The sequence below is a fragment of the Giraffa tippelskirchi genome, chromosome 8 (assembly GCF_054371585.1).
Source record: "Giraffa tippelskirchi isolate mGirTip1 chromosome 8, T2T-mGirTip1v1.2.pri, whole genome shotgun sequence".
NCBI classification, from domain to species: domain Eukaryota; kingdom Metazoa; phylum Chordata; class Mammalia; order Artiodactyla; family Giraffidae; genus Giraffa; species Giraffa tippelskirchi.
Window position 1 is genome coordinate 62,426,750 of NC_137282.1, and position 21,007 is coordinate 62,447,756.

A 21,007-nucleotide genomic window follows, 5' to 3' on the forward strand; every position below is an offset into this window, starting at 1 on the left:
CCCCAGGCCCAGACAGTAAACAATCAGCCTGCAGTGCAGGAGACCCACATTCAACCCCAGGGTCAGAAGGTCCCCTGCAGGAGGGCATGGCAACCCACCCCGGCCTGGAGGAGAATCCCGGAGGAGAATCCCGTAAGGTCCGTAAGGTCCGTAGCAAAGAGTCAGAGAAGACTGAGGGGCTAACACTTTCACTTTCCTGCCCGAGGCCAGGAGCAACCCCAGGCCTTTCCAAACGGGATCTGGGCCTGCTGGTCCCACTGCAGTGCCCTGACCTCGCTGCCCACACCACCTACGGTTCACCTCATTTTTATAAAAACGTTTCCTGGGTGACCCACTGCACCCAGCTGCTGCAACTCTTTGAACTCATTTCTCTTGGATGGACTTTCGGCCGTTGCCAGATTTCCTGTGTCTTTAAGAGACTCCGGGGTGCTTGGAGGCCGCCTGGCAGGTGGCACCCTGGCTCTGGTGGCCCACTTGTGCCTTCCATGGTCTAGCTCCCCTTTCCCAGGGGCCTCCCCAGACCAGACCGACAGGGTGGGGCAGGGCGGGCTCCCTGAGCCGTCAGGGATGGGCCTAGGGGCCCCGGTGGGCGGGGGCCCAGTGGCAGACCGCCTGGCTATCTGTCCGGCTTCTGTCCCTTGAGGACTGAGCCCTCAGCTCGCTGGAGAAGCGCTTCCCTAAACCGAGCTCCGGGTGAGTCGGGCAGGGGGAGGGGAGACGCGAGGGGTGGGCAGTCGCCCTCTCGCCCTCTCGGGTGAGGGGGCAGTGAGGCCGGAAGGGGTCCAGTTGCGGGCAGCGGGCTGGCAGTGAGGGCGCTGAGCGGGCAGAGGCCTGCGCCGGACATTGGCAGAGCGGGCAGCGCCGGAACCGAAAGTCAGCCGCTGGGGCGGGGCGGGCCGGGGGTCCGGAGGCGGCGGCGGCCCCGGCGCGGGCCGGGGGAGGATCCTCGGCGGAAGGCGCTCGGCGCGGCCCCGGGCGCACAAACTTCGCCCGGGCCGGCGGGGCCGGCAGGTGCGGTCACGTGGGGCGGGCGGGCCGGGGGCGGGCCGCGCGGACCCCGCCCCTGCGCCCTGGTCCGGCCGCGTCGGCGGGAGCGGGCGGAGCCGCGCCCGGGCGCGCGGAGCCGAGCGGGGAACACAGAGTGGCCGGCGCTCTGGGCTCGCCATGCCCACCAACTTCACCGTGGTGCCCGTGGAGGCGCGGGCGGACGGCGGCCAGGAGGAGGCGGCGGAGCCGAGCGGGGCGCCAGGCCCGCCCGAGGGCGGCGAGCCCGACCGCCCGAGCCTGGGTGAGCGCGGCCGCACCTGCCCGCGGGACAAAGGCGGAGGCCCGGCTGCGCGGGGCGGCGGGCGGGTCGGGGAGGCCGGGGCCGGAGGGGAGGGCGCCTCGGGAGGAGGGGGCGGCCGCGGGGCGGGGAGGCGGACGGCGCGCCGAGAAGGGCTGTGGGGCTGCTCTCCGCCCCCCTGCCGGCCCCGCCGGTTCCTCTCACTGCTCGCTAGTTCCACCACTTTGCCCGCCCCTGCGGCTCCCCTCTCGCCACCCCGTCTCCTGCCTGCCGCGGCGCCCTCCCGGAGCTTCGTGGTGGGGGCGCAGAGCGAAGGCTTCAGGGGCGGTGGGCTGGCATATGCTGCGCCCCCATGTCCCTCACCCCCCCGCCGCCCCACCTCGGGACCCAGGAAGCACCTTTCCCCAACTCGGGGTGGGGTCGTGGGGAGGTGCGAGTCGCCCTGGGTAGCTATGGAGACGGAGGAGGGCCTCTCCGAGAGCGTCCTAGGCCCCCCAGGTAACCTGGGGTGACCTCCACCCCCGGAGAGGCCGAGGGGGGCGGAGTGCCTGCTTACTTCCTTCCCGGCCGCCTCTGCTCCAGTGCGCTCTGCTCCACTCGCTTTGGGGCAAAGGGCCGCCAAGCAGATAAGTTGCCTGCGAGGACCAGCCCACTGCCCTGTGGGGTCCTGGGCTGGAAGGACAGCAGGTCCCTGCCGGGCGGGGAAAGGCCTCCTCCGCCCCCTACAGAGCTGTGCTCAGACCAGGTCCTCCTGCCCCTGTGCTTCTGGAACCAGGAGGTCTCTGGCACTTTCACTTTCTCTTGGTGGGGGGCGGCGGGGATCCCCTGGACTGCTTCTCCATCACCCCGGCTCCAGGCCCCAACTTCCCTGCAGCTGGTGGGTGGGTCACCCGAGGGCGCTGCCTCATCTCCGGGCTCAGTGCCCCGTCGAAGTTGGGGTCACTGCCGCATGGGGGAGCGGGTGACCCGGCAGGAAAGACGTGGATGCCAGGCAGGCGACAGGTCCTTCAGAGCCGCCTCCAGGCTGGAGAGGCCGGGTCCCTCCTGGGGCTGTGCACCATCCCGGTCCGCAGGGTCCTGCCCCCTATCTCCGGGCCCGCCTGCTCTCCTATGCACAGAGGTGTGGGACTGGGCAGGGCTCCAGCTGGCTGCCCGGTGGAAAGCCGGCGGGACTTGCAGGTAGCGTCCCTGAGCCCAGCCCTCCCCACTGTGGCTCCGGCTAGCGGGCCAGTGGCCTTCCCAGGTGAGCCGCGCCTCCCTGGCCCCCAGGAGCCATCGGGTCCTCAGGGGACCCTCGCCGCCCCCGAGGAGCCCCCCCCGCCCAAGGAGGCCTCCCCCTCCCCCGCTGGCCCCTTCTCTTGCTGGCCTCAGTGGCTGCCTGCAGACCTGGACACGGCTGCAGGGGGGCCGCGAGCCCCCGCCCGCTTCAGTCTGAGGCTTCTGCTATCTGTGCCCCGAGCCCACTTCAGCCTCTGCCTTGGGCTTGTCTAGAATCCCGTTTGCTTGCGTGTTCAGAGGTAGGGGCCCCGGCGAACGCCGCATGTGGGCATCTCGCGTGCCTGTCGACAAGCTCTCCGGGGTCTGAGCTGAGCCTGGCACTTGAACGAGCTGGCACAGTACTAGAACCTGGGACTTCTCTGTCCTTCACTCGCATTGCCTTAGAGAAATGGCAGCAGAGGCCTTGGATTGCTGGGCAGAGCCCCCGTGGGGTCTCAGGAAGGCGTGCTGTTGACTTTTGAGTCTGCCTGAAGCCGTCAGACCACAGCGGTGCCCAGAGAGGCCTTGTGATGGCCAAGGCATTGCCAGTGTGATGGGGGCGCTGGGAAGCAGCTCATGTCCTGCTTGTTGAGGAGCCAACCCTGCAGGAGGGAACCACGTGGAGTCCCTCGCAGACCCATGTGCAGGGTCCTTGCCCCCCGGCCCAGCTTGGGGCCGTGCCTACTCGTCACAGGGTCACTGAAGCTCCTTCCCGACTCTGTGGCTGGCCCTTGAACCCCTGGGGAGGCGCCTGGCTTTCCGGGTGGGCCTCCTGATGGTGCTGGTGAGACAAGCCCAGGGAGGCCCTCCCGAGCTGGACCAGGCTGGAAATAGGCCGGGGGGCGGGGCTCACCTCTGCAGCCTACTTGGCTGACCCGGAGCTCCGCGGGACCATCCTGAGCCTGCCCACCTGAGTCCGCAGGTGTGGCTCGCGAGCCCGTGACACGTGGAGGCCGCCTGGGCTCCCCTGAGCTCCGGGCCAGGCCCGCGTGGAGCCCTGTGGTCAGCGTGCAAAGCCAGGGTCCACTTCCTGTCCGTCCGAGGCCTGGGCCTCCACCCCCACCGGGGTGCAGTGGCTGACACCCGAGTCTTGACCTTGCACCGCTGCTGCTGTTTTGACCTTGGCTGAGTCGGGTTGGCAGGCCTGGGCTTTAGAGCTTGGGGGGAGGCCTGCAGGCAGTGCTGGGGCGGTGGGGGGGGGGCGTCCAATGTTTGGAAGGTGTTGTGTGCGCCCCCAGGGTGGTCGCCGGACCCCGCCAGCGCCAGCACAGGGGGTGCCGCCCGTCTCCCCCCAGACTCTCCCCTCCCCCAGCTCCGCTCTCACTTCCCCTTCCTTCCTGCCTCTTCCTCTTTGGATGCCTTTCCTGTCATTTTCTGCTGTGCGGCTCAGGCTCTGAGGGTCACCTTGGGGCTTCCTTGACCTCTGAGAAGGGGACCAATCGCCCAGGAAGCCCTGGGGGCATCCTCTTGGATCCTGCTGGGACTTTGGGGTCCTGGGGAGCAGGCCCTGTGCTGCCCGTTGCCCGGTGTGGCTGCGGCCCTCGAGGGGCCAGAATGCGGAGCGGGGCACTGGGCGAAGGACGTGAGCGTGGCCGCAGGGGCCCAGGACGACACTGCGGGTCCTGTCCCGCGGGTCAGGCGTGCAGCGCTGCCCCGTCGCGGGGCTCCAGGAGGAAGGGCTGCGGACGCTGAGCAGGAAGGGCTGACCCGGGCCAGTGTCCGGAACCCCCGCCGTGGGAATCTCTGTGGGCGGTCTGGGCTGCGGATCTCGCTCGAGACCTTGCGCTCGGGGTGAGTCGTGATGCTGGATGGAGTCAGGAGAGCCAGATTCCATCTTTAAAGGCACAGGACAGCCCAGGCCTGGACGCTCATGGGACGGGCGGCCTGCGGTCTGGCCTTCCCGTGCCTGTCGAGGCTCTGGGGCCACCTCCAGGCCACGGGTCCTTTTCTTGGAAACTGGGAGAAGCGTTCTGAGTTCCCCTGCCGAGCAGACCTGTGTGTGTGCATGTTTGCAGGCGTGTGCGGGCCTCGGGTGGAGGTTCCCGAGGTCGGGTCATGTGTGCTGGGGTGTCTGCGTCCGGTCGGGGGGCTGGAGGTGCTGCCTCCTGGGGGAGCCCGACCCTGTGGGCCGTGCTGGCCCTGCTCAGACGCCTGTGCCCGGATCCAAGTCTGCTCTCCGCTCACGTGCCCTCGGTTCCTGTGAGGAGCCTTAGACCCCTCCCTGTGGTCTTTTCCTCTGGAACGCCCCAGGACCCCCAGTCTCAACGCTGGGCTGGGTGGGCGTCTGAGCTGTGGACACCAGTGGTGCTGGCCGCCTGAGTCTGGGTGTGAAGGATACTCCCGAGGGTCTGTCTCTGACAGCAGCCCCCCAAGGGGCTGGGCGGGCCCGGGGCCGCTGGGCACTAGTTTCTAGCAGCTGCAGTTTGTTCAGTGAAGGCTGTGGAGCATCCACCCTGGTCCGTCGTGGTCCAGGGGTGTCAGTGAGTGAGCAGGGCTTCTCTGCCCTGTCCTGGTGGAGGGCGGCTGTAGGAACCAGCTCGTGACTTAGGGTTCAGGGGGAGATGGGGGCTTCAGGAGCCGCTGGGCGGCATGGTGGCCTCTCAGGGGACGCTTGCACAACGGCAGGGAGCCGCCGCCCTCGGCCCCGCCCACATAGAGCCCAGGGCTGCCCCGGCCTCCTGGCGGTCCCGCCCGGGGCCCTCCGAGCTGCAGGCCCCTGCCCTGGGAGCTGCTCCTTCCAGGGGAAGCCGGCACCCAGCTGCCTCCCTCGCAGGTGGGCTGTGGCATCGAGCCGGGAGCGGCTGGCCCTGCAGACAGACCTCTGCGTGCGCGGCTCCCTTCGGCGACAGGGGCATGTGTGTCTGTGCTGGGCCTGGCTGCCTGAAGAGACCAGCAGTCTGCCCTCCAGAAATTCAGCTCCCTGAGATGCAGCCCCTGGGTGGGGGGCGGGGGAGCCTGGCCTGAGACCAGCACCTCAGGGTGATGACTCAGGGCCTGAAGCCACGGGACACTGAGCTGACCCAGGGGGATTCCATGGAGAGGCGGCCTGCAGCCGGCAGGGCGCCCCAGCCTGTTGGGGTGACGCGTGTGTGTGTGTGTGCATGTCTGCGTGTCTGTGTGTCTGTGCATGTCTGTGTGTGTGTCTGCGTATCTGCGTATGTGTCTGCATGTCTGTGTGTGTGTCTGTGTGTCTGCGTGTGTCCATGTCTGTGTGTCTTTGTGTGTCTGTCCGTGTGTGTGTGTGTCTCTGTGTGTCTGTGCATGTCTGTGTGTGTGTGTCTGTGTGTGTCTGTGCGTGTGTGTCTGTCCATGTCTGTGTGTGTGTCTGTCCATGTCTGTGTCTGTCCATGTCTGTGTGGGTGTCTGTGCGTGTCTGTGTGTCTGTGTCTGTGCGTGTCTGTGTGTGTCTGTGCGTGTCTGTGTCTCTGTGCATGTCTGTGTGTGTCTGGGGTGCTGGCAGGAGCGCTGCCCTGTCTGTCTGTGCGTGTCTGTGTGTCTGTCTGTGTCTGTGCGTGTCTGTGTCTGTCCATGTCTGTGTGTGTGCGTGTCTGTGTCTCTGTGCGTGTCTGTGTGTGTGTCTGTGTTTGTGTGTCTGTCCATGTTCGTGTGTGTCTGTGTGTGTGTCTGTGTGTTTGTGTGTCTGTCCATGTCTGTGTGTGTGTCTGTGCGTGTCTGTGTGTCTGTGCGTGTCTGTCTGTATGTCTGTGCGTGTCTGTGTGTCTGTCTGTGTGCGTGTCTGTGTGTGTCTGGGGTGCTGGCAGGAGTGCTGCCCTGTGTGTGGGTCCCTGGCAGCCCAGGCACAGAGGCGCCTGTGTGCTCCACGGGCTCCATCAGGGATGAAGGGGCCCCAGGGGCCAGCGGGGCCCACTCACCGCCCCTCTGCCCTGCGCCTCGGTGGGGCGGCGGGCTGGGCTGAAGGAATCACTGCTGCTCTAGCCCTGGGTAGGCCTGCTGCTTGGTGGTGCCCCGAGCCCTGCTGGAGAGCGGGGTCCCCTTCTCACCCTGGGACTGGAGGGGACCAGGAGCTGCGTGGATTATCAGGGTAATCGAGCAATTGACTCTAAACGTCCCCTGCTTTGGGCTTCCCAGGTGGTGCTAGTAGTGAAGGAAAGATAGAAAGAAAAGAAAGTGAAGTTGCTCAGTCGTGTCCTACTCTTTGCGACCCCGTGGGCTGTAGCCCGCCAGGCTCCTCCGTCTGTGGGATTTTCCAGGCAAGAATACTGGAGTGGGTTGCCACTTATTTCTCCAGGGGAGCTTCCTGACACAAGGATCAAACTCAGGTCTCCCACATTAGAGGCAGATTCTTTACTGTCTGAGCCACCAGCGAAGTTCAGTGGTAAAGGACCCACTTGCAGTGCAGGAAACACAAGAGACGCAGGTTCGATTCCTGGGTCGGGAAGATCCCCTGGAGGAGGGCATGGCAACCCACTCCAGTATTCTTGCCTGGAGAATCCCATGGACAGAGGAGTCTGGCAGGCTACGGTCCACAGGGTCGCAAAGAGTCAGGCATGACTGAGTGACTTAGCATACCACATCCCCTGTGTGGAGGTGGGTGGTGGGCTGGTAAGCTCTGCCTGGGGGAGGGGGGATGGGGGAGACTCTCTGGACCACTGGGGGCCGCCCAGAGACGGTGATGAGCTCGTGGACCCATCAGGGCCGTGGTCCCCCAGGGTCTTGATCTGCTGCAGCTCAGGGCGTCACAGGCTGTGCAGCGGCAGCCGGGTGGCCAGAGGTGTCTGCCAGGCTGGACACCGTGGGTCAGGAGGCTGCCCTCCGCTTCCTGCCCCCCGGAGAACCTGGCCGTGGGGACGGGGCTCTGCCCAGCGGCCGTACTCTCAAGCTGACCCCAGCAGGTCCTGGTGCCTGGCCGAGTGACCCCTGGGTCGGCCTGGACTGTTGCACCAGGGGATGGCGGCCTCTGGCGGGGGTACCTTCCCAGGGCCCGTGGTCGAGCTCGGGGTGGGAATTGGAGCCACAGGCTGTGGGTGGACGTGTGCTGCCGGCTGGCCACCTGGGGTCTCCATCCCCGGCCGCACGTGCGTGAGGCTGCAGGACAGAGGCTGATGATGTCCGGCGGTGAGTGTTGACAATCATCCCTGCAGCCACTGCCTTCAGGCTCGAGAGGGAAGCCCCTCCTGCCAGGGGGCCCGTGAGACGGAGGCCAGGGCGCTGGTCTGGGGCCTGGCGGGAGTCGACAGCACTCGGGCAGGGCAGCTGGGCCTGGGGCCTTGTGGACTGCGGTGGGCAGCCGCTGTGGGCTGCCTGCTCGGGGGGCCTGGGGCAGCGCTGCCCTTAGAGCAGAGCACGAAGAGTTAACACCTTTCTTTTATGAGAAAGCGGGCACTCCCGCTGAGAGCAGGCCTGGTCCGTGCAGATAAGCCGCGCTGCGGTGGGACCAGCCCAGGAATGAGACGCCCTGGCTCTCCCATCCATGGCTGCTCCCCCGTCCAAGGCAGCCCGCGCTGTGTTGGGCCCGGAGCCTGCTGCCAGGAGCCCCAGTGAGTGCCCCGTCCAGGTGCCCTTGGGGCTGGGGGTGGGGGTCTGCAGCCGTGCCCCCGGTGGGTGGATGGGAGCTGTTGGTGCGGGGTCTTGCCTGGGGCCTCGGGTGTCTGCACGGGGCCAGCTGCCCGCGCCTCTGCTCAGGGCCCAGAGGCGGGGCACTGGCCTGCGTTTGTTTCCTCTTTTTGGGGTGCTTTCTTTTTGAGAACAGAGCCGGGGTGGCTGTGAGTCCCGTTTCTGAGCTTTGCGCGGCCGGGGTGGGGCCCGTGACCCTGTGCGAGTTCCCTGGGCTCAGGTTGCGCTCGGGCCGTGTGCTCGGGGTGGGGGGAGCCAGACGGGCCTGCGTTTGCCCCTCGCAGCCAGAAGCACTCCCTTCTGCCTGGCCTGCAGCTGCTCTGCAGCCAAGCCTGTCTGGGGTCTGCACGTGGTCAGCGTACGGCTGTCCCCCAAGGCTCCGTGCCCAGGTGTCCCCCGGAGCGGGCTGTCCCCCTGGGGGCAGGAGGCCCTTCAGAGACCCCGTGCCTTGCTGAGGCTCTTCACCCTGCCTTTTTTCCTCCGCTGGAGCCGGCCTGTCCCAGAGGTGACCCTTGGGTCAGGCCCGGTTCTTGGGAGGCTCCCGGACGGGACGTTCCCTGGGGAGGGATCGCGTGGAGCCGGCATCAGAGGAGAGGAGCACTAGGTGGTTCTTGGGTTTCCTTCTCTCTCTGAGCGGGGTCTCGACCACGGCCAGATGGAGCCTGAGCCGGTAACGGGAGCCATCCCAGGAGACCGCTGGGGTGCCCGCCTCCCGCCTTTGGCCCTGGCTGGGCCGGCCCTGCGCCCCACCTAGGCTGGCATCACAGCCGCAGGTCCTTGAGAAAGGAGTGGCCGCGGCACCCACGTGACTGAGGGGTGGCAGGGAGCCAGGTTCCCTGAGTCTAGCGGCCGCCCTCACCGCCTGGCGTGGGGTCGTGTCCAAACGGGAGGAAAGTCCCTGGAATACGCTCTGCTCTGGAGGAGCCAGCTCAGAGCCGAGGGCCCAGCTGTGCCCTGTGCCCACACGCGTGTGTTAACCTGTGCGTCTGTGTGCACCCTGGGTGTCCGGCTGCTCCTCTGTGTTGGCGCCTCTCGGTAGCCGAGACCCCCGGAGCCTTCCCGTCTCAGCAGGTGGTGTCTTTGGCCCGACTGTTGGGGTGGCCGTGGCCTCGGTCCTGGTTGAAGGGCAGCTGTTCCCTCCCGCCCCGGAGCCTTCCCGAGTCCTTCTCTGAGTCCACCTCGTCCTCGGTGTTTTGCAGGAGCACCTTTGTCCCTGGGCTTTGTGGGACAGCGTGGGAGGCGGTGGCGGTGGGTTAGCGGGCGGTGAGCGGGACACACCTGGACCGGGTGGGCCTTACCACTGTTAGATTCAGCTCATTCCTGGTCACGCCAGGGTGCTGGTGGCGGGATGCCCCTGGGAGTGAGGGACGTGCCCTTTCATGAGGGCCTTTCAGAGGTGCCATAAGCAGGCCCTGCCTGCCTCTCCACGCTGAGCTCACCCGCCCGCCGGGCGCTGGCTCCGGGCGGCCAGCCAGACGCACGCGTGTGGAAGGCACTCCCGGGTGGGGGCGGGGTGCCGGGCCTGCTTCCAGCCCTGCGCCCGTGGTCCAGGGGTGGGACGATGCTGCCTGTAGCTCTGGCAGGGGGGCTTTGGTGGTGGTGGGGTCAGCTCGGGGCGGGGCAGAAGGGCTGGGTGCACAGGACAGAGATGAAGTTTGCCAACTCGGGGGTCACCCGGCCAGGCTCCTGGCACGTGGAGTCTCGCATCTGCTCCTCCTTGAGACGGCAGGGGGCCTCCCAGGCCGAGAGCTAGGGTCAGGCAGACCCGCGGAGGCTGGGGGGCCCGGGGCTCGTCCACCTGCCACCCCCTCGCAGCTCCCAGCTGTGGGCTGGTGCGTCCGTCTCCCGCCAGAGCCCCGGGTGGGAGGGCTGGCCCTCCAGGAGCGGACGCGGTGTCGGCTGGAGGGGCCGTGGGTGGCTCCTGTCCTCTGCTTTCCTCTCAGTGTTTGCTCTGTCTTCGCTGCAGAACAAGTTACCGTTTCAGCCCCAGACTTGCTGTGAGACCTTAGGAGCCCCGGGCTCGAGCGGTTCTGTTCTCTGGCCTGATCGCAGGTGCTCCTTCTCGGCCCGTGCCCCTCGGGGCGTGCGCTCGTGGCCAGGCCCTGGATGTCAGATCCAGCGTCGATCCTGGCCGCAGAGCATGGAGGGCAGGGGGCGCTCGTTAACTCTGGGTGTCGTGGGACCTGAAACTCCTGGTCCCAGCCACGGGTGACCTGGAGGGGAGCCCAGGGAGTGGCTGGTCGGGCTCACCACGAGGGCGGCAGGTGGGGCTGCTGTACTGGAGGCGCCCTGCGCCCCCCGAGAGGACTGGGTGCCCCCCACCGCCCGCAACCCCGTGCAGGCTGCCCACACCTGGGGGTGGGAAGGGGCCATGGCCCCGCTGACCCTCGGGAGTGCCTCTGGCCCTGAGCCTGGGGGCCTTTCCCGAGACACGTGCTGAACCCCAAACACAGGCCCGGAGGAGGGGGAGGAGGCCGCTGTCCTTGGGGCCTCGGTGGGCAGGGCTCTGACCGGGGCTCTGCCCCTGCCTGGTCCAGGCCACCCCCCACACCCTGCAGAAGGCCCTGCCGTGTTCATGACAGGGATGCGCAGTCTTCTCGGGGGAGCAGGAGCCAGAGCGCCATGCGGACTTCCTGCCCTGAGTCCAGAGCCATGCGTTCCACACGTCCCTGGTCCCTACTCAGGTTTACTGACTTGGGACTCAGTTTGCATCTCGTGGAGCCATCAGTGGGGCATCAAAACTACTGTGGGGAAACCGGGTGCAGGGCAAGTGAAAAGGGCGGAGGCTGCGGGGGTGGGTCAGCGTGCAGGGTGAGCCCCACCCGTGGCACCTTGGGGGCTTCTGAGGGGACCCCGCCTGTGAACCGAGGCAGGCTGTGCGGGCGAGTGGGGAACGGACGCACGGAAGGGCTGGCTCTGCTGGCGGCGGCAGGGGTCCGCCCTGCGGCCTCCAGGCCGTTGTGTGATAGACATCGACCCAGAGCCTGGGCTGCCCGTTACAGCGGGTTAACCCGAGGGACCGCCTGTCCTGAGCGCCCCGGCCTGGGGACGGCAGGGTGGGGCCTGCCCTCCCGGCCGGCCTGGCCCCGGACGCCTGATCTGCATCGAAGGCGGCCTCGTCACGTGGCCTGAAGGCCGCTGGGCCCTCGGGGGTACCGGGGGGACCCGCCCCAGGAGGGTGGATGCTTCGGGGCCCCCGGGATTCCCTCTGCTCGGGCTGGTCCTGGGTCCCCGTCATCACGAACAAGCAGAGTGAGCACAGGGCTGCAAGCCCGGAGTGGGGTCTGGGCCCCAGGAGGACCCCGGCCCTTCAGAGCCCCATGTGAGTGGAGGGCTCAGGCCTGGGGACGCCTCTGTGCGGACGGGAGTTGGGACCTGCTGCTCCCTTGAGAGGTGAAAGCCGATGCTGTGTGTTCTCCGGAGGTGAGAGCGGTTAAGGGTGACAGGTGTTCTGTGGAAACACAGGTGAGCCGCTCTGGTGGAAACATTGAATTTTTCCTTTAATTGCGACCCTGATCTCTGTGCGTGGGTGTTTTGTGTTTTTTATTTTGGCCGCGCTGGGTCTTTATTGCTGCCCAGGCCTTCTCTGTTGCAGCGAGCGGGCTGCTCATTGCGGCGGCTTCTCTTGCTGCGGACCACAGGCTCCGGGGCCATGGGCTTAGCTGCTCCAGGGCACATGGGGTCTCCCCAGGTCTCCCTAGCCCAGGGCTGGAACCCATGTCTCCTGCTTGGCAGGAGCTCCTCACCGCGGGCCACCAGGGGAGCCCAAGAAGCACTTGCTCTTTGATCTTCAGCCAGGGGTCTCAGCTGGAGCGGATTGGGGAGGAGAAGGCTGCCCCTGGCCCGGTCCAGGCCGCCCGCCCGTGGCCGCACCCCTGCTTGGGAAGGCGCTTGTTCCGGCGTGCGAGTCTCCGTGGTGCTGGGCCCGAGCCCTGGGGAAGCCTCGAGGGCTGACTCTCTGGCAGGCTTCTCCAGCAGGGGAGGGAGGCGTGTCCTGATGGAAGGATGAGCGGTGGAGACGGTGGTCCCCCGTGGGAAGCGAGCTCGAGGTGTGATGGGGGCAGCCTCCAGGCCCACGGGGTTTAGGGAGACGCTGGGGGTGCGGGGGTGCTGCTGTGTCTCTGGTGCTTTGTGTGTGTGTATCCCGCGTCCTCTGTGCTCGTTGCACGTGGTGTCAACACTGTGGTCAGAAGCAGTGAGGTGGGAAGGCGGAGGCCCCCCGTGGGTGCCGGGCTCCCTGTGTGCACGCGCCTGCCACACTTGCCCGCCTGCAGCTTGTGGCCCGTCCTGGCCTCGGTGTGGGGGGGCGGGGCGTTCGCGGCGCTGTCTCCCAGTCTCCACAGTCGTCCTGTGTGCGGACGAGCTACAACATCCTCCCAACCTGGCTCCGTGCACCCTGGTGGTGGCCTGTCCCGTGTCCTGGCCCCTTCTGTTCCCTTCCGGCCTCTGGTCTCAGAGCTCCCTCAGTCGTGGGGACTGGCGGGCTGTCCCAGCTCCCAGCTGAGGTCGCCGCTTGCTTTCCCAGCCGTTCCTGGGGGTTAGACTTGTTGTAGGTGCCCAGCCGCCCCGTGCCTGAGGGCGCTCAGGCCGACCTGCCGGAGCCCCCCCTACAGGATGTGCTTCCAGGCGGGGCTGTGGTGAGCGCCCCAGGAGCGGAGGCCCTGCCCGCGTCAGCCACTCCTCCCGGATGAGAAATACAAGACCCAGGCAGAGGCCGTGACTTTGTGCAAGGTCGGGCAGAGGGGGAACCCGACACCCCTCCAGGGGCGGCCGGCGCCCTGGCTGGCGTGGCTGGAGCCGGCTCTCGGGGCTGGGCAGGCCTGCGTGTCCTCCAGCATCCGGTCCACAGACAGCTCTCTGCAGCTTCCGTTTACGCCAGAGACCAGTCGGAAACACTGGCCTCTCGTTACCAGAAAAAGGATTGTTGTTACCAGAAAAGCCCGGTTGTGGGGACCGGGAAAGGATGCTGAGTGACTGGCGGGAAGCGGGAAGGAGACAGGGAGGGGCCGGCGCTGCGCTGAGACGCCCGCCGAGCAGGGAGGGGATGTTCAGGCACAAATTCTCGCCTAGTTGAGGGCAATTGTATTTCTTAAAGGGTTTCCCAGGTGGCGCGAGTGGCAGAGAGCCCACCTGCCAGTGCAGGAGACTAAGAGATGCAGGTCCCACCCCTGGGTCGGGAAGACCCCCTAGAGGAGGAAACGGGGTCTGGAGGGGTGTACTGCGGGCTTTGTTTTGACCTGACGTCAGAATTTCGGCTTCGGAGAACACACTCGGGCGCAAGAGTGCGTGTCCCCCCTGGCGCTGGCCCTCCTGTCCCATGCCCCCCGTGCCCCCTCCTCGCGTGCTGGTCCCGTCTCCCGAGAGCAGGCGGCTGGTGCTGTGCCCTCTGCGTCTCCCAGAACAGGCACCTTTCCTCTCACGAGCCCTGCGGTCCAGTCACCAGCATCAGGACCTCAGTGACTGTGGGTCTTGGGTTTCGCCCTCAGCCCGACAACATCTTCCGTGGAAAGTACCCGGCTGTGCTCTGCACCCTGACAACCTGCCTCTGTCTTCTCCTTCCGGAGCCGGCCTGTGTCCCCCGCGGCCTCTCTCCCAAGGAGGCCCTGGCCTGTGGGTGGTCCTCGCTTGGCTTTCCGCTCCTCATGTTGAGGCTCAGGAGCCCTGCCAGGCGTGTCCTCTCCTGGGTATCGTCAGCCCGTGACCCTCACGTTCAGCTGACCTTGGTTTGCTGGGTGGTCGGCTCGTCCGGGGACCACCCCTGCTAAGTGGGCAGCTGGAGTGGTCATGGGCAGCCCTGTCCCTGCCTCCAGCTCTCACTACTGCTCCCAGCATCTGCTGGCGGTTCCCCCCTGCAAGCACTGACCCCAGCTCTGGGCCCCACGGGCCTGTTGCCCCTCACGGCAGTCCCCGGGGCTGGGCAGTGCGGGTCCAGCCAGAGGGGCTCTGTCTGCTGGGTGTTGCCACCGGCTGGGCCCTGGGCAGCTTCTGGGGAGGGACTGAGAGGTCTGGGTGGGGGGCCGTGGAGCTGAGTGGGGAGGGACTGAGAGGTCTGGGTGGGGGGCCGTGGAGCTGAGTGGGGCCTCTGGATTTGGGAGGGCTCTGCAGGGGGCAACCCCTGGGCCCCAGCGGCTCCTGTTTGTCTCGTGGCGAGGTGTGGGGACGTGGACGGACAGAACACGCTTGCCCTGTGTGTCTGGGCTGGGCTTTTTCTGGGGACTCGGAGGTCACCCATGAGTCACCCCCACCCAACAGGACCTGGTGAGTGGGTGATTCTCTGCCACGGCCATGCTCAGGGCTGGCCCGGGGCCCTGAGAGAAGCCAGCTTGGGTGCCTTTTCCCGTGTCCTAGCTCAGCCCTTTCTGTAGGGGCCGCGACGGCCACAGAAGGCCCGTGGGTGGTGCTGACGTGCAGGGGGCCCCGGCGCTCCCTGAGCTCAGCTGTGTCCCCAGGCGGCTCCGGGGACGGCATTGACCCTGAGCCGGGGCCGTGCTGAGAGCAGTGCCCAGCTGGTTTTTCTGCCCACGTTGCCCCTGGAGCACACGGTCAGGCCCGTGTCTGAGGGTCTGGACCCTTCATCGCTCTGGGAGTGATGCCAGTGGTCTCGATACGCTCGAGCTGGGGTTGGCGGCCCAGGCCTCCCCGACAGGAACAGCTGCAGAGACGGCAGGGCCGCAGTGGGCCGCCCGCCTGCGGGTGCTCCGTGTGGGCTCCGGGCCCCCTCACAGGGCGGGACTCCCAGCGGGTGGGGTCCCCAGGCCCGGGGGGCCAGAGACGCTGTCAGAGCAGAGCCTCCTTACAAAGGCCGGTCCCCGGGGACGCTCACGGCCAGGCTTGCGGGAGCCGCTGGTCGTGAGATGTTTGTCCGGCGGGACCCCAAGCTCCTGGACCCAGCGCTGCCCTCGGCCTCCTCTCTGCCTGACGCCCTTACCCGGACAGATCACCGAGGGCGTGGGGGCCAGGTCAAGAGGGGCCGGTTTCCTCGTCACCCACCGTGACTCCCACCGAGTCTGACCGAGCCCCGCCCTGTCTCACCAAGCCCCGCCCCGCCTCAGACTGGGCCCCGCCCCGTCTGACCGGGGCCCCTCCCCGTCTCACTGAGCCCCGCCCCGTCTGACCCAGCCCCGCCCTGTCTCACCGAGCCCCTCCTCCCACCAAGCCGCGCCCCGTCTCACCGAGCTCCGCCCCATCTCACCGAGCTCCTCCCCGTCTGACCCAGCCCCGCCCTGTCTCACTGAGCCCCTCCGCCTCTCACCAAGCTCCTCCCCGTCTCATTGAGCCCCTCCCAGTCTGGCCGGGCCCCGCCCCGTCTGATCCAGCCCCGCCCCACCTGACCCAGCCCCACCATGTCCTACCGAGCCCTTTCCCCTCTCACCAAGCCCCGCCCTGTCTCACCGAGCTCCTCCCCGTCTGACCCAGCCCCGCCCTGTCTCACTGAGCCCCTCCGCCTCTCACCAAGCTCCTCCCCGTCTCATCGAGCCCCTCCCAGTCTGGCCGGGCCCCGCCCCGTCTGATCCAGCCCCGCCCCACCTGACCCAGCCCCACCATGTCCTACCGAGCCCTTTCCCCTCTCACCAAGCCCCGCCCTGTCTCACCGAGCTCCTCCCCGTCTGACCCAGCCCCGCCCTGTCTCACTGAGCCCCTCCGCCTCTCACCAAGCTCCTCCCCGTCTCATCGAGCCCCTCCCAGTCTGGCCGGGCCCCGCCCCGTCTGATCCAGCCCCGCCCCACCTGACCCAGCCCCGCCCTGTCTCACCGAGCCCTTCCCCCTCTCACCAAGCCCCGCCCCGTCTCATCGAGCCCCTCCCAGTCTGGCCGGGCCCCGCCCCGTCTCACCGAGCTCCTCCCCGTCTGACGGAGCCCCGCCCTGTCTGATCCAGCCCCGCCCCATCGCACTGAGCCCCTCCACGTCTCACCGAGCCCCTCCCTGTCTGATCCACCCCCGTCTCGTCTGACCCAGCCCCGCTCCGTCTCACCGAGCCCTTAGCCCTTTCACCAAGCCCCACCCCGTCTTACCAAGCTCCTCCCCGCCTGACGGAGCCCCGCCCTGTCTGATCCAGCCCCGCCCCGTCTCACCGGGCCCCTCCCCGCAGGAGACGGACACGCCAGGGAGAGCAGCCCGTTCATCAGCCATGGGGAGGCGGACAGAGAGAGCGTCTACGAAGGGAGGAACATGGCGCTCTTTGAGGTGAACCTCACTCCGTCTCTAAGCGGGAGGTGGCGGGAGGAGCCGTCTTACGCACAAGAGAAGAGGCCCACCCCCGGCCTCACGGTGCACTGAGGGTCCCGGCCGAGGCCTCAGGGAGCCCCTTCGGAGGGGTGGACCCAGGCCACGTGGGAGCCCTGGAGCTCTGACCTCGAAGCCCTGACCCCTGGGCTGTGTCCAGAGCCTCCTGATCACTTTGGACCCGTTCGTTGGCCTCAGGGCAGCCAGAGCGAGGATGCTTCCAGGTGGTTGATCTGGTCAGTTGGGTGGTGTCTCCGGGGTGGGGATGTGTAACTGACTGCACGTCTTGGCCCCAAAACAGGAGGAGATGGACAGTAACCCCATGGTGTCCTCACTGCTCAACAAGCTGGCCAACTACACCAACCTGAGCCAGGGCGTGGTGGAGCACGAGGAGGCAGAGGACAGCCGGCGGCGCCAGGCCAAGGTGCTCCTCCGCCCCGCAACCGCCCCCCGGGGCCCCTGGCCAAGGTGCCCCCCGCCCCGCGACCTCCCCGCCGGGGCCCCTGGCCAAGGTGCCCCCCACCCCGCGACCGCCCCCCGGAGCCCCACACCCTGCCCCCTGGCCAAGGTGCTCCCCACCCCACAACCACCCCCCGGGGTCCCCTGCCCTGCCCCCTGGCCAAGGTGACCCCCACCCCGCAACCGCCCCCCGGGGCCCCTGGCCAAGGTGCCCCCCGCCCCGCGACCTCCCCGCCGGAGCCCCTGGCCAAGGTGCCCCCCACCCCACGACTGCCCCCCGGAGCCCCACACTCTGCCCCCTGGCCAAGGTGCTCCCCACCCCACAACCACCCCCCGGGGTCCCCTGCCCTGCCCCCTGGCCAAGGTGACCCCCACCCTGCAACCGCCCCCCAGGGCCCCTGGCCAAGATGCCCCCCATCCCGCGACCACCCCCCAGGGTCCCCTGCCCTGGCCAAGGTGCTCTCACCCCAGGCCCCCCACTCCCTGGACCCCCCGGGTCCCCTCACTTTGTCGTCGCTGGCCCTGTGCTGCCCCCATCTTCCTGAGGGCCTTATTTCTGAGCGTTTTCTCTGGGACACTCTCCCAAGATGAGTCAAGCTGCCTGCAGGTCCTCACGGAGGCCTCGGGGAGGCTCTGTATGCGCAGGGGAGATTGTGGACTCGCGGCCCCGGCCTTCGTCTCCCGGGGGCAGGGAGCAGGTGCTGCAGGCCAACGCAGGCCGCCTGGGACCCTCGGCATAACATGTGGCCGGGTGGGCGGGTTTGCCGGATGGCTCAGCCGCCTCACCAAGAACTGAGCGTGGTCGCTCCGAGGGACACAGAGGCAGGGCGTCCATCCCCTGAAGGCGCCTTCTCCAGGGTCCAGGCGCCTCTCATGTCCTGTATCTGGGGACCGCTCGGGTTGACCCTTCAAAGTGGCGTCTTTTGCAGTGCTGGGGGCCTTGCGTGGCCTTTCAGGACGGGGCTCACCTCGGCCACTGGCCCACTGCCTCTCAGCCAGAGGGCTGGCTCCGCGCCACCCTCTCGTTTGCCGCCAGGCCCTCAGCCCCCAGTTCCACCCACCTTCCCCCCCAAACCCCGTGATTGCCTTGATCGTCACATGCTGGCACTCAAGGTCTAGGCTGAGGGGCCATCCCGGCCTCAGGCTGAACCCGCCCAGCTTCTGACCCACCTCCACAGCCATCGGTGTCCCCCGGAGTCACCTCCTGGGGCATCTGTTCCAGTGCAGGTGTTCCTGTGTCACCCACCCAGTCTCCCCCAGAAGCCCCTCCCCTGGCTTCCTTTGAGGGGGCATCTGTGGGCTGGGTCTCCCCAGCCTCCACCGGATGCCCTGTTTCAGGCAGCCTGAACACTTTCGTGGGAAGTGTTTTTGCAAGGCGGTCCTCCAGCTTTTTTTCTCTTGCTCACCTGAGTTCAAGCCGTTTCTTCCTGTTAAGTGTTCTCTTGTCTTCTTGGCCAGGTGACCCCAGATCCCGAGTGGACCACCTGCAGGACGGGCTGGCTTCTTTGGCATGGTCCATCTGGGGTCCTGGGCCGTTTCCATCACGCGCCCTCCCGTGGTTACCCCGCGGCGGGGCAGCCCCTCTCCCAGGCCGTGTCTGCCCCGTGCGGGCGGGACCCTTGGGAAGGGGTGACCCGCAGGCAGCATATGCCCTGTGCACCCTCGCGGGTCGCCCCCTTGCGGGACGTCCACCTCGTGGTCAGGATACGGCGGGTGTCTCTGTGCCCGTCGTGGTTTAGGGAATGGCGGCCGGTCCCCGGTCCCTCCCCTGGCCTCTCTTTCCCCGAGTTGCGGTCTGCTGAGGACCAGGGTGCAGGCGTGCTGGGCAGTTGGCTCCAACTCCCCACCTTCTCACGACGCCCCTGGGGGAGGAGGGTGCAGCCTGCCCCTGCCCCTGGTGGGGGGTCCTGCTCTGGGTTCTGCCCGAGCCCTCGGTGTCCTCCGCGTCCCTGGGGCTTGCGACCTTGGCCAGCCTCTGCTTGCCTTCCTGTCCCCTGGCCTCTCTGCGGTCCCGGGTCCCGGGGCGTGGAAGCAGCTCCCGCCCGGCCCTGGCAGCACCTGCTCTCTTGCAGAGCCCCGGGATGGGCACTTTCATCGGCGTCTACCTGCCCTGCTTGCAGAACATCCTGGGTGTCATCCTCTTTCTGCGCCTCACGTGGATCGTGGGGGCGGCCGGCGTGCTCGAGTCCTTCCTCATCGTGTCCATGTGCTGCACCTGTGTGAGTGGGGGGGCATCAGAGCCCTGTGAGGGTGCCCCCAGTTTCATCTGTGTGTGGGGCAGGGGGCTGGCTGTTGGGGTCCCCCTGTCGGGACCCCAACACTTGCCCGTGAGTGAAGGGGGCGTCAGGGCCCCGTCAGGGCCCATATCCTTGCCTGTGAGTGGGGCTGGCTGTCGGGGTCCCCCTGTCAGGACCCCTACCCTCACCCATGAGTGGGGGCACTGGCCATCGGGACCCCCACCCTCACCCTGGGCAGGTCAGCCCTTGGCTGCGGATGGGCCAGCAGGGATGGGGGCCTGGTGGGGCGCCTCCACAGAAATGGGGTGAGTGAGGGTCCCTGGACAGTCACCACTCCTGGCCGGCCGACTGTCCTGCACTTCCAGCAGCTCCCCTGCCCACTGGGAGCATCTGGGTGTTTCCCGGGGCTCCCATTGGAAGGAGGGGACACCCACTGGTGACGTGTTCAGACCTGGGTGCACCAGGCCCCCTCCCAAGTGGCCCCCAGCAACTGCCCCGCCCCTCCTTCCATTCCTATTGTGAGGAGGGCCATTCATGTACCCTGACCGCGAGTGCCACCGGCCTGAGAGGACCCAGCAGGGCGGGTGACCAGGGCCCCCGCAGACGTCCCGCCTGTCCCCCGGCCACCCTGTGGGCCTCCCCTAGGTCCTGGCCGCCCCGCGGCTGTGGGGTCGCGGTGGGGTCTTGCCGTGCTTTTCTGCACAGGCTGCTTTCACTCAGTGTGCCTGGGAGCATCTTTGGAAGAATCTCCCCCAAAACCAATGAAAGCAGGAAACAGAGCAGGGCCTTGTTAAGCTGGAATCGAGCCCAGCAGGACCCAGCCAGCTGTTCACTGAGGCCTCACGCCTCCCTGGGGCCCTTCCATCTGGTTCTCAGGTTGTGCAGTGATTGCCCTGCAGCCCGTAGGTGTGGCCACTTCCTTGCGCAGGTGGTGGGGGCTGGAGGCAGCCCACCCTGCACAGGCTCCAGTGATCCTCCGCCCCAGGGTGTGGGGTGCGCAGACGGGATCCTGGGTGCCTCATTGGAGGTGTGCCTCCACGGTGTTCCCCTGCGTCCCCCAAGAAGACGGACATCTAGATGGGGCCCCTTGCATCCCACAGAGAGTGGGCACCCACTAGAAGCCAGCCCTTCAGTGTAGAAGGGCCTGGAGCTGGGGTCCCCCTGGGTGATCCCAGGAGCACGTCGTTGGGGGTCAAGTGGCCGAGGTCCTGAATGCTCCGTCTATGCAGCTGGCGCCCAGCCCCTCTGTGATCAAAAGCTGGGAGCTGGCCTGCAGTGGCCCTGCCCCGGGCCTGGCGCCATCTGCATGCTGAGGTGGCTCTTGGAAACCCTTTCTCCTGAGAAGCCCCCTCTCTGTCCACAGACAATGCTGACCGCCATCTCCATGAGCGCGATCGCAACCAACGGCGTGGTCCCAGGTAGGGGAGCCGGGCATGGTGGGGAGGGGCCGCGTGGGTGGACGGTGCTGTGTGGCCACTTCCTATGACCTTTGCCCTGCACCCTGGGTGACCTCGGGCTTCCCAGGTGGCTCAGTGGTGAAGAATCCATCTGCAGTGCAGGAGACCTGGGTTGGATCGCTGGGTTGGGAAGATCCCTGGAGAAGGGAATGGCAGCCCACTCCAGTATTGTTGCCTGGAGAATCCCATGGACAGAGGAGCCTGGTGGGCTGCAGTCCACAGGGTTGCAAAGTGTCAGACACGACTGAGCGACTGAAGCGCCCCCAACACCAGGTGGCCTCAGGGCAGCAGAGAGCGGTCCCGGGGCAGGAGGGAGCCCGCATCCGGGGGGGCAGATGGCAGGAGGCTCACCCTGCGGCACAGCCAGGCGCTGCCCTCCAGGGGCCCCATAGGCAGTGACCCTGCGGTTAAACAGGGAGCCCCCTGCCCACTGTGTCCCCACCCCCAGGGTGCAGGGGCAGGAGGGAGCCCGCATCCGGAGGAGCAGATGGCAGGAGGCTCACCCTGCGGCACAG

The 21,007-nt window shown here is 67.5% G+C and overlaps 1 protein-coding gene across 5 annotated transcripts in view; it reads left to right on the forward strand.

The window, feature by feature from the left end:
* Positions 1-413: 413 nt before the first annotated feature.
* SLC12A7 (solute carrier family 12 member 7) overlaps positions 414-21,007 on the forward strand; it is a 40,114-nt gene continuing 19,520 nt past the window's right edge. For 2 of the 5 annotated variants that reach the window (XM_081522239.1, XM_081522240.1), the window contains exons 1-5: positions 1,072-1,288; positions 16,206-16,300; positions 16,641-16,763; positions 18,871-19,017; positions 20,399-20,453. In XM_081522239.1, coding sequence (XP_081378365.1) covers positions 1,165-1,288; positions 16,206-16,300; positions 16,641-16,763; positions 18,871-19,017; positions 20,399-20,453 — 544 coding nt within the window. In that variant the 5' untranslated portion in view covers positions 1,072-1,164. Of the gene's footprint in view, positions 694-1,071; positions 1,289-16,205; positions 16,301-16,640; positions 16,764-18,870; positions 19,018-20,398; positions 20,454-21,007 lie in introns of those variants that run through there. The other 3 variants (XM_081522243.1, XM_081522241.1, XM_081522242.1) reach the window with 3 other exon arrangements.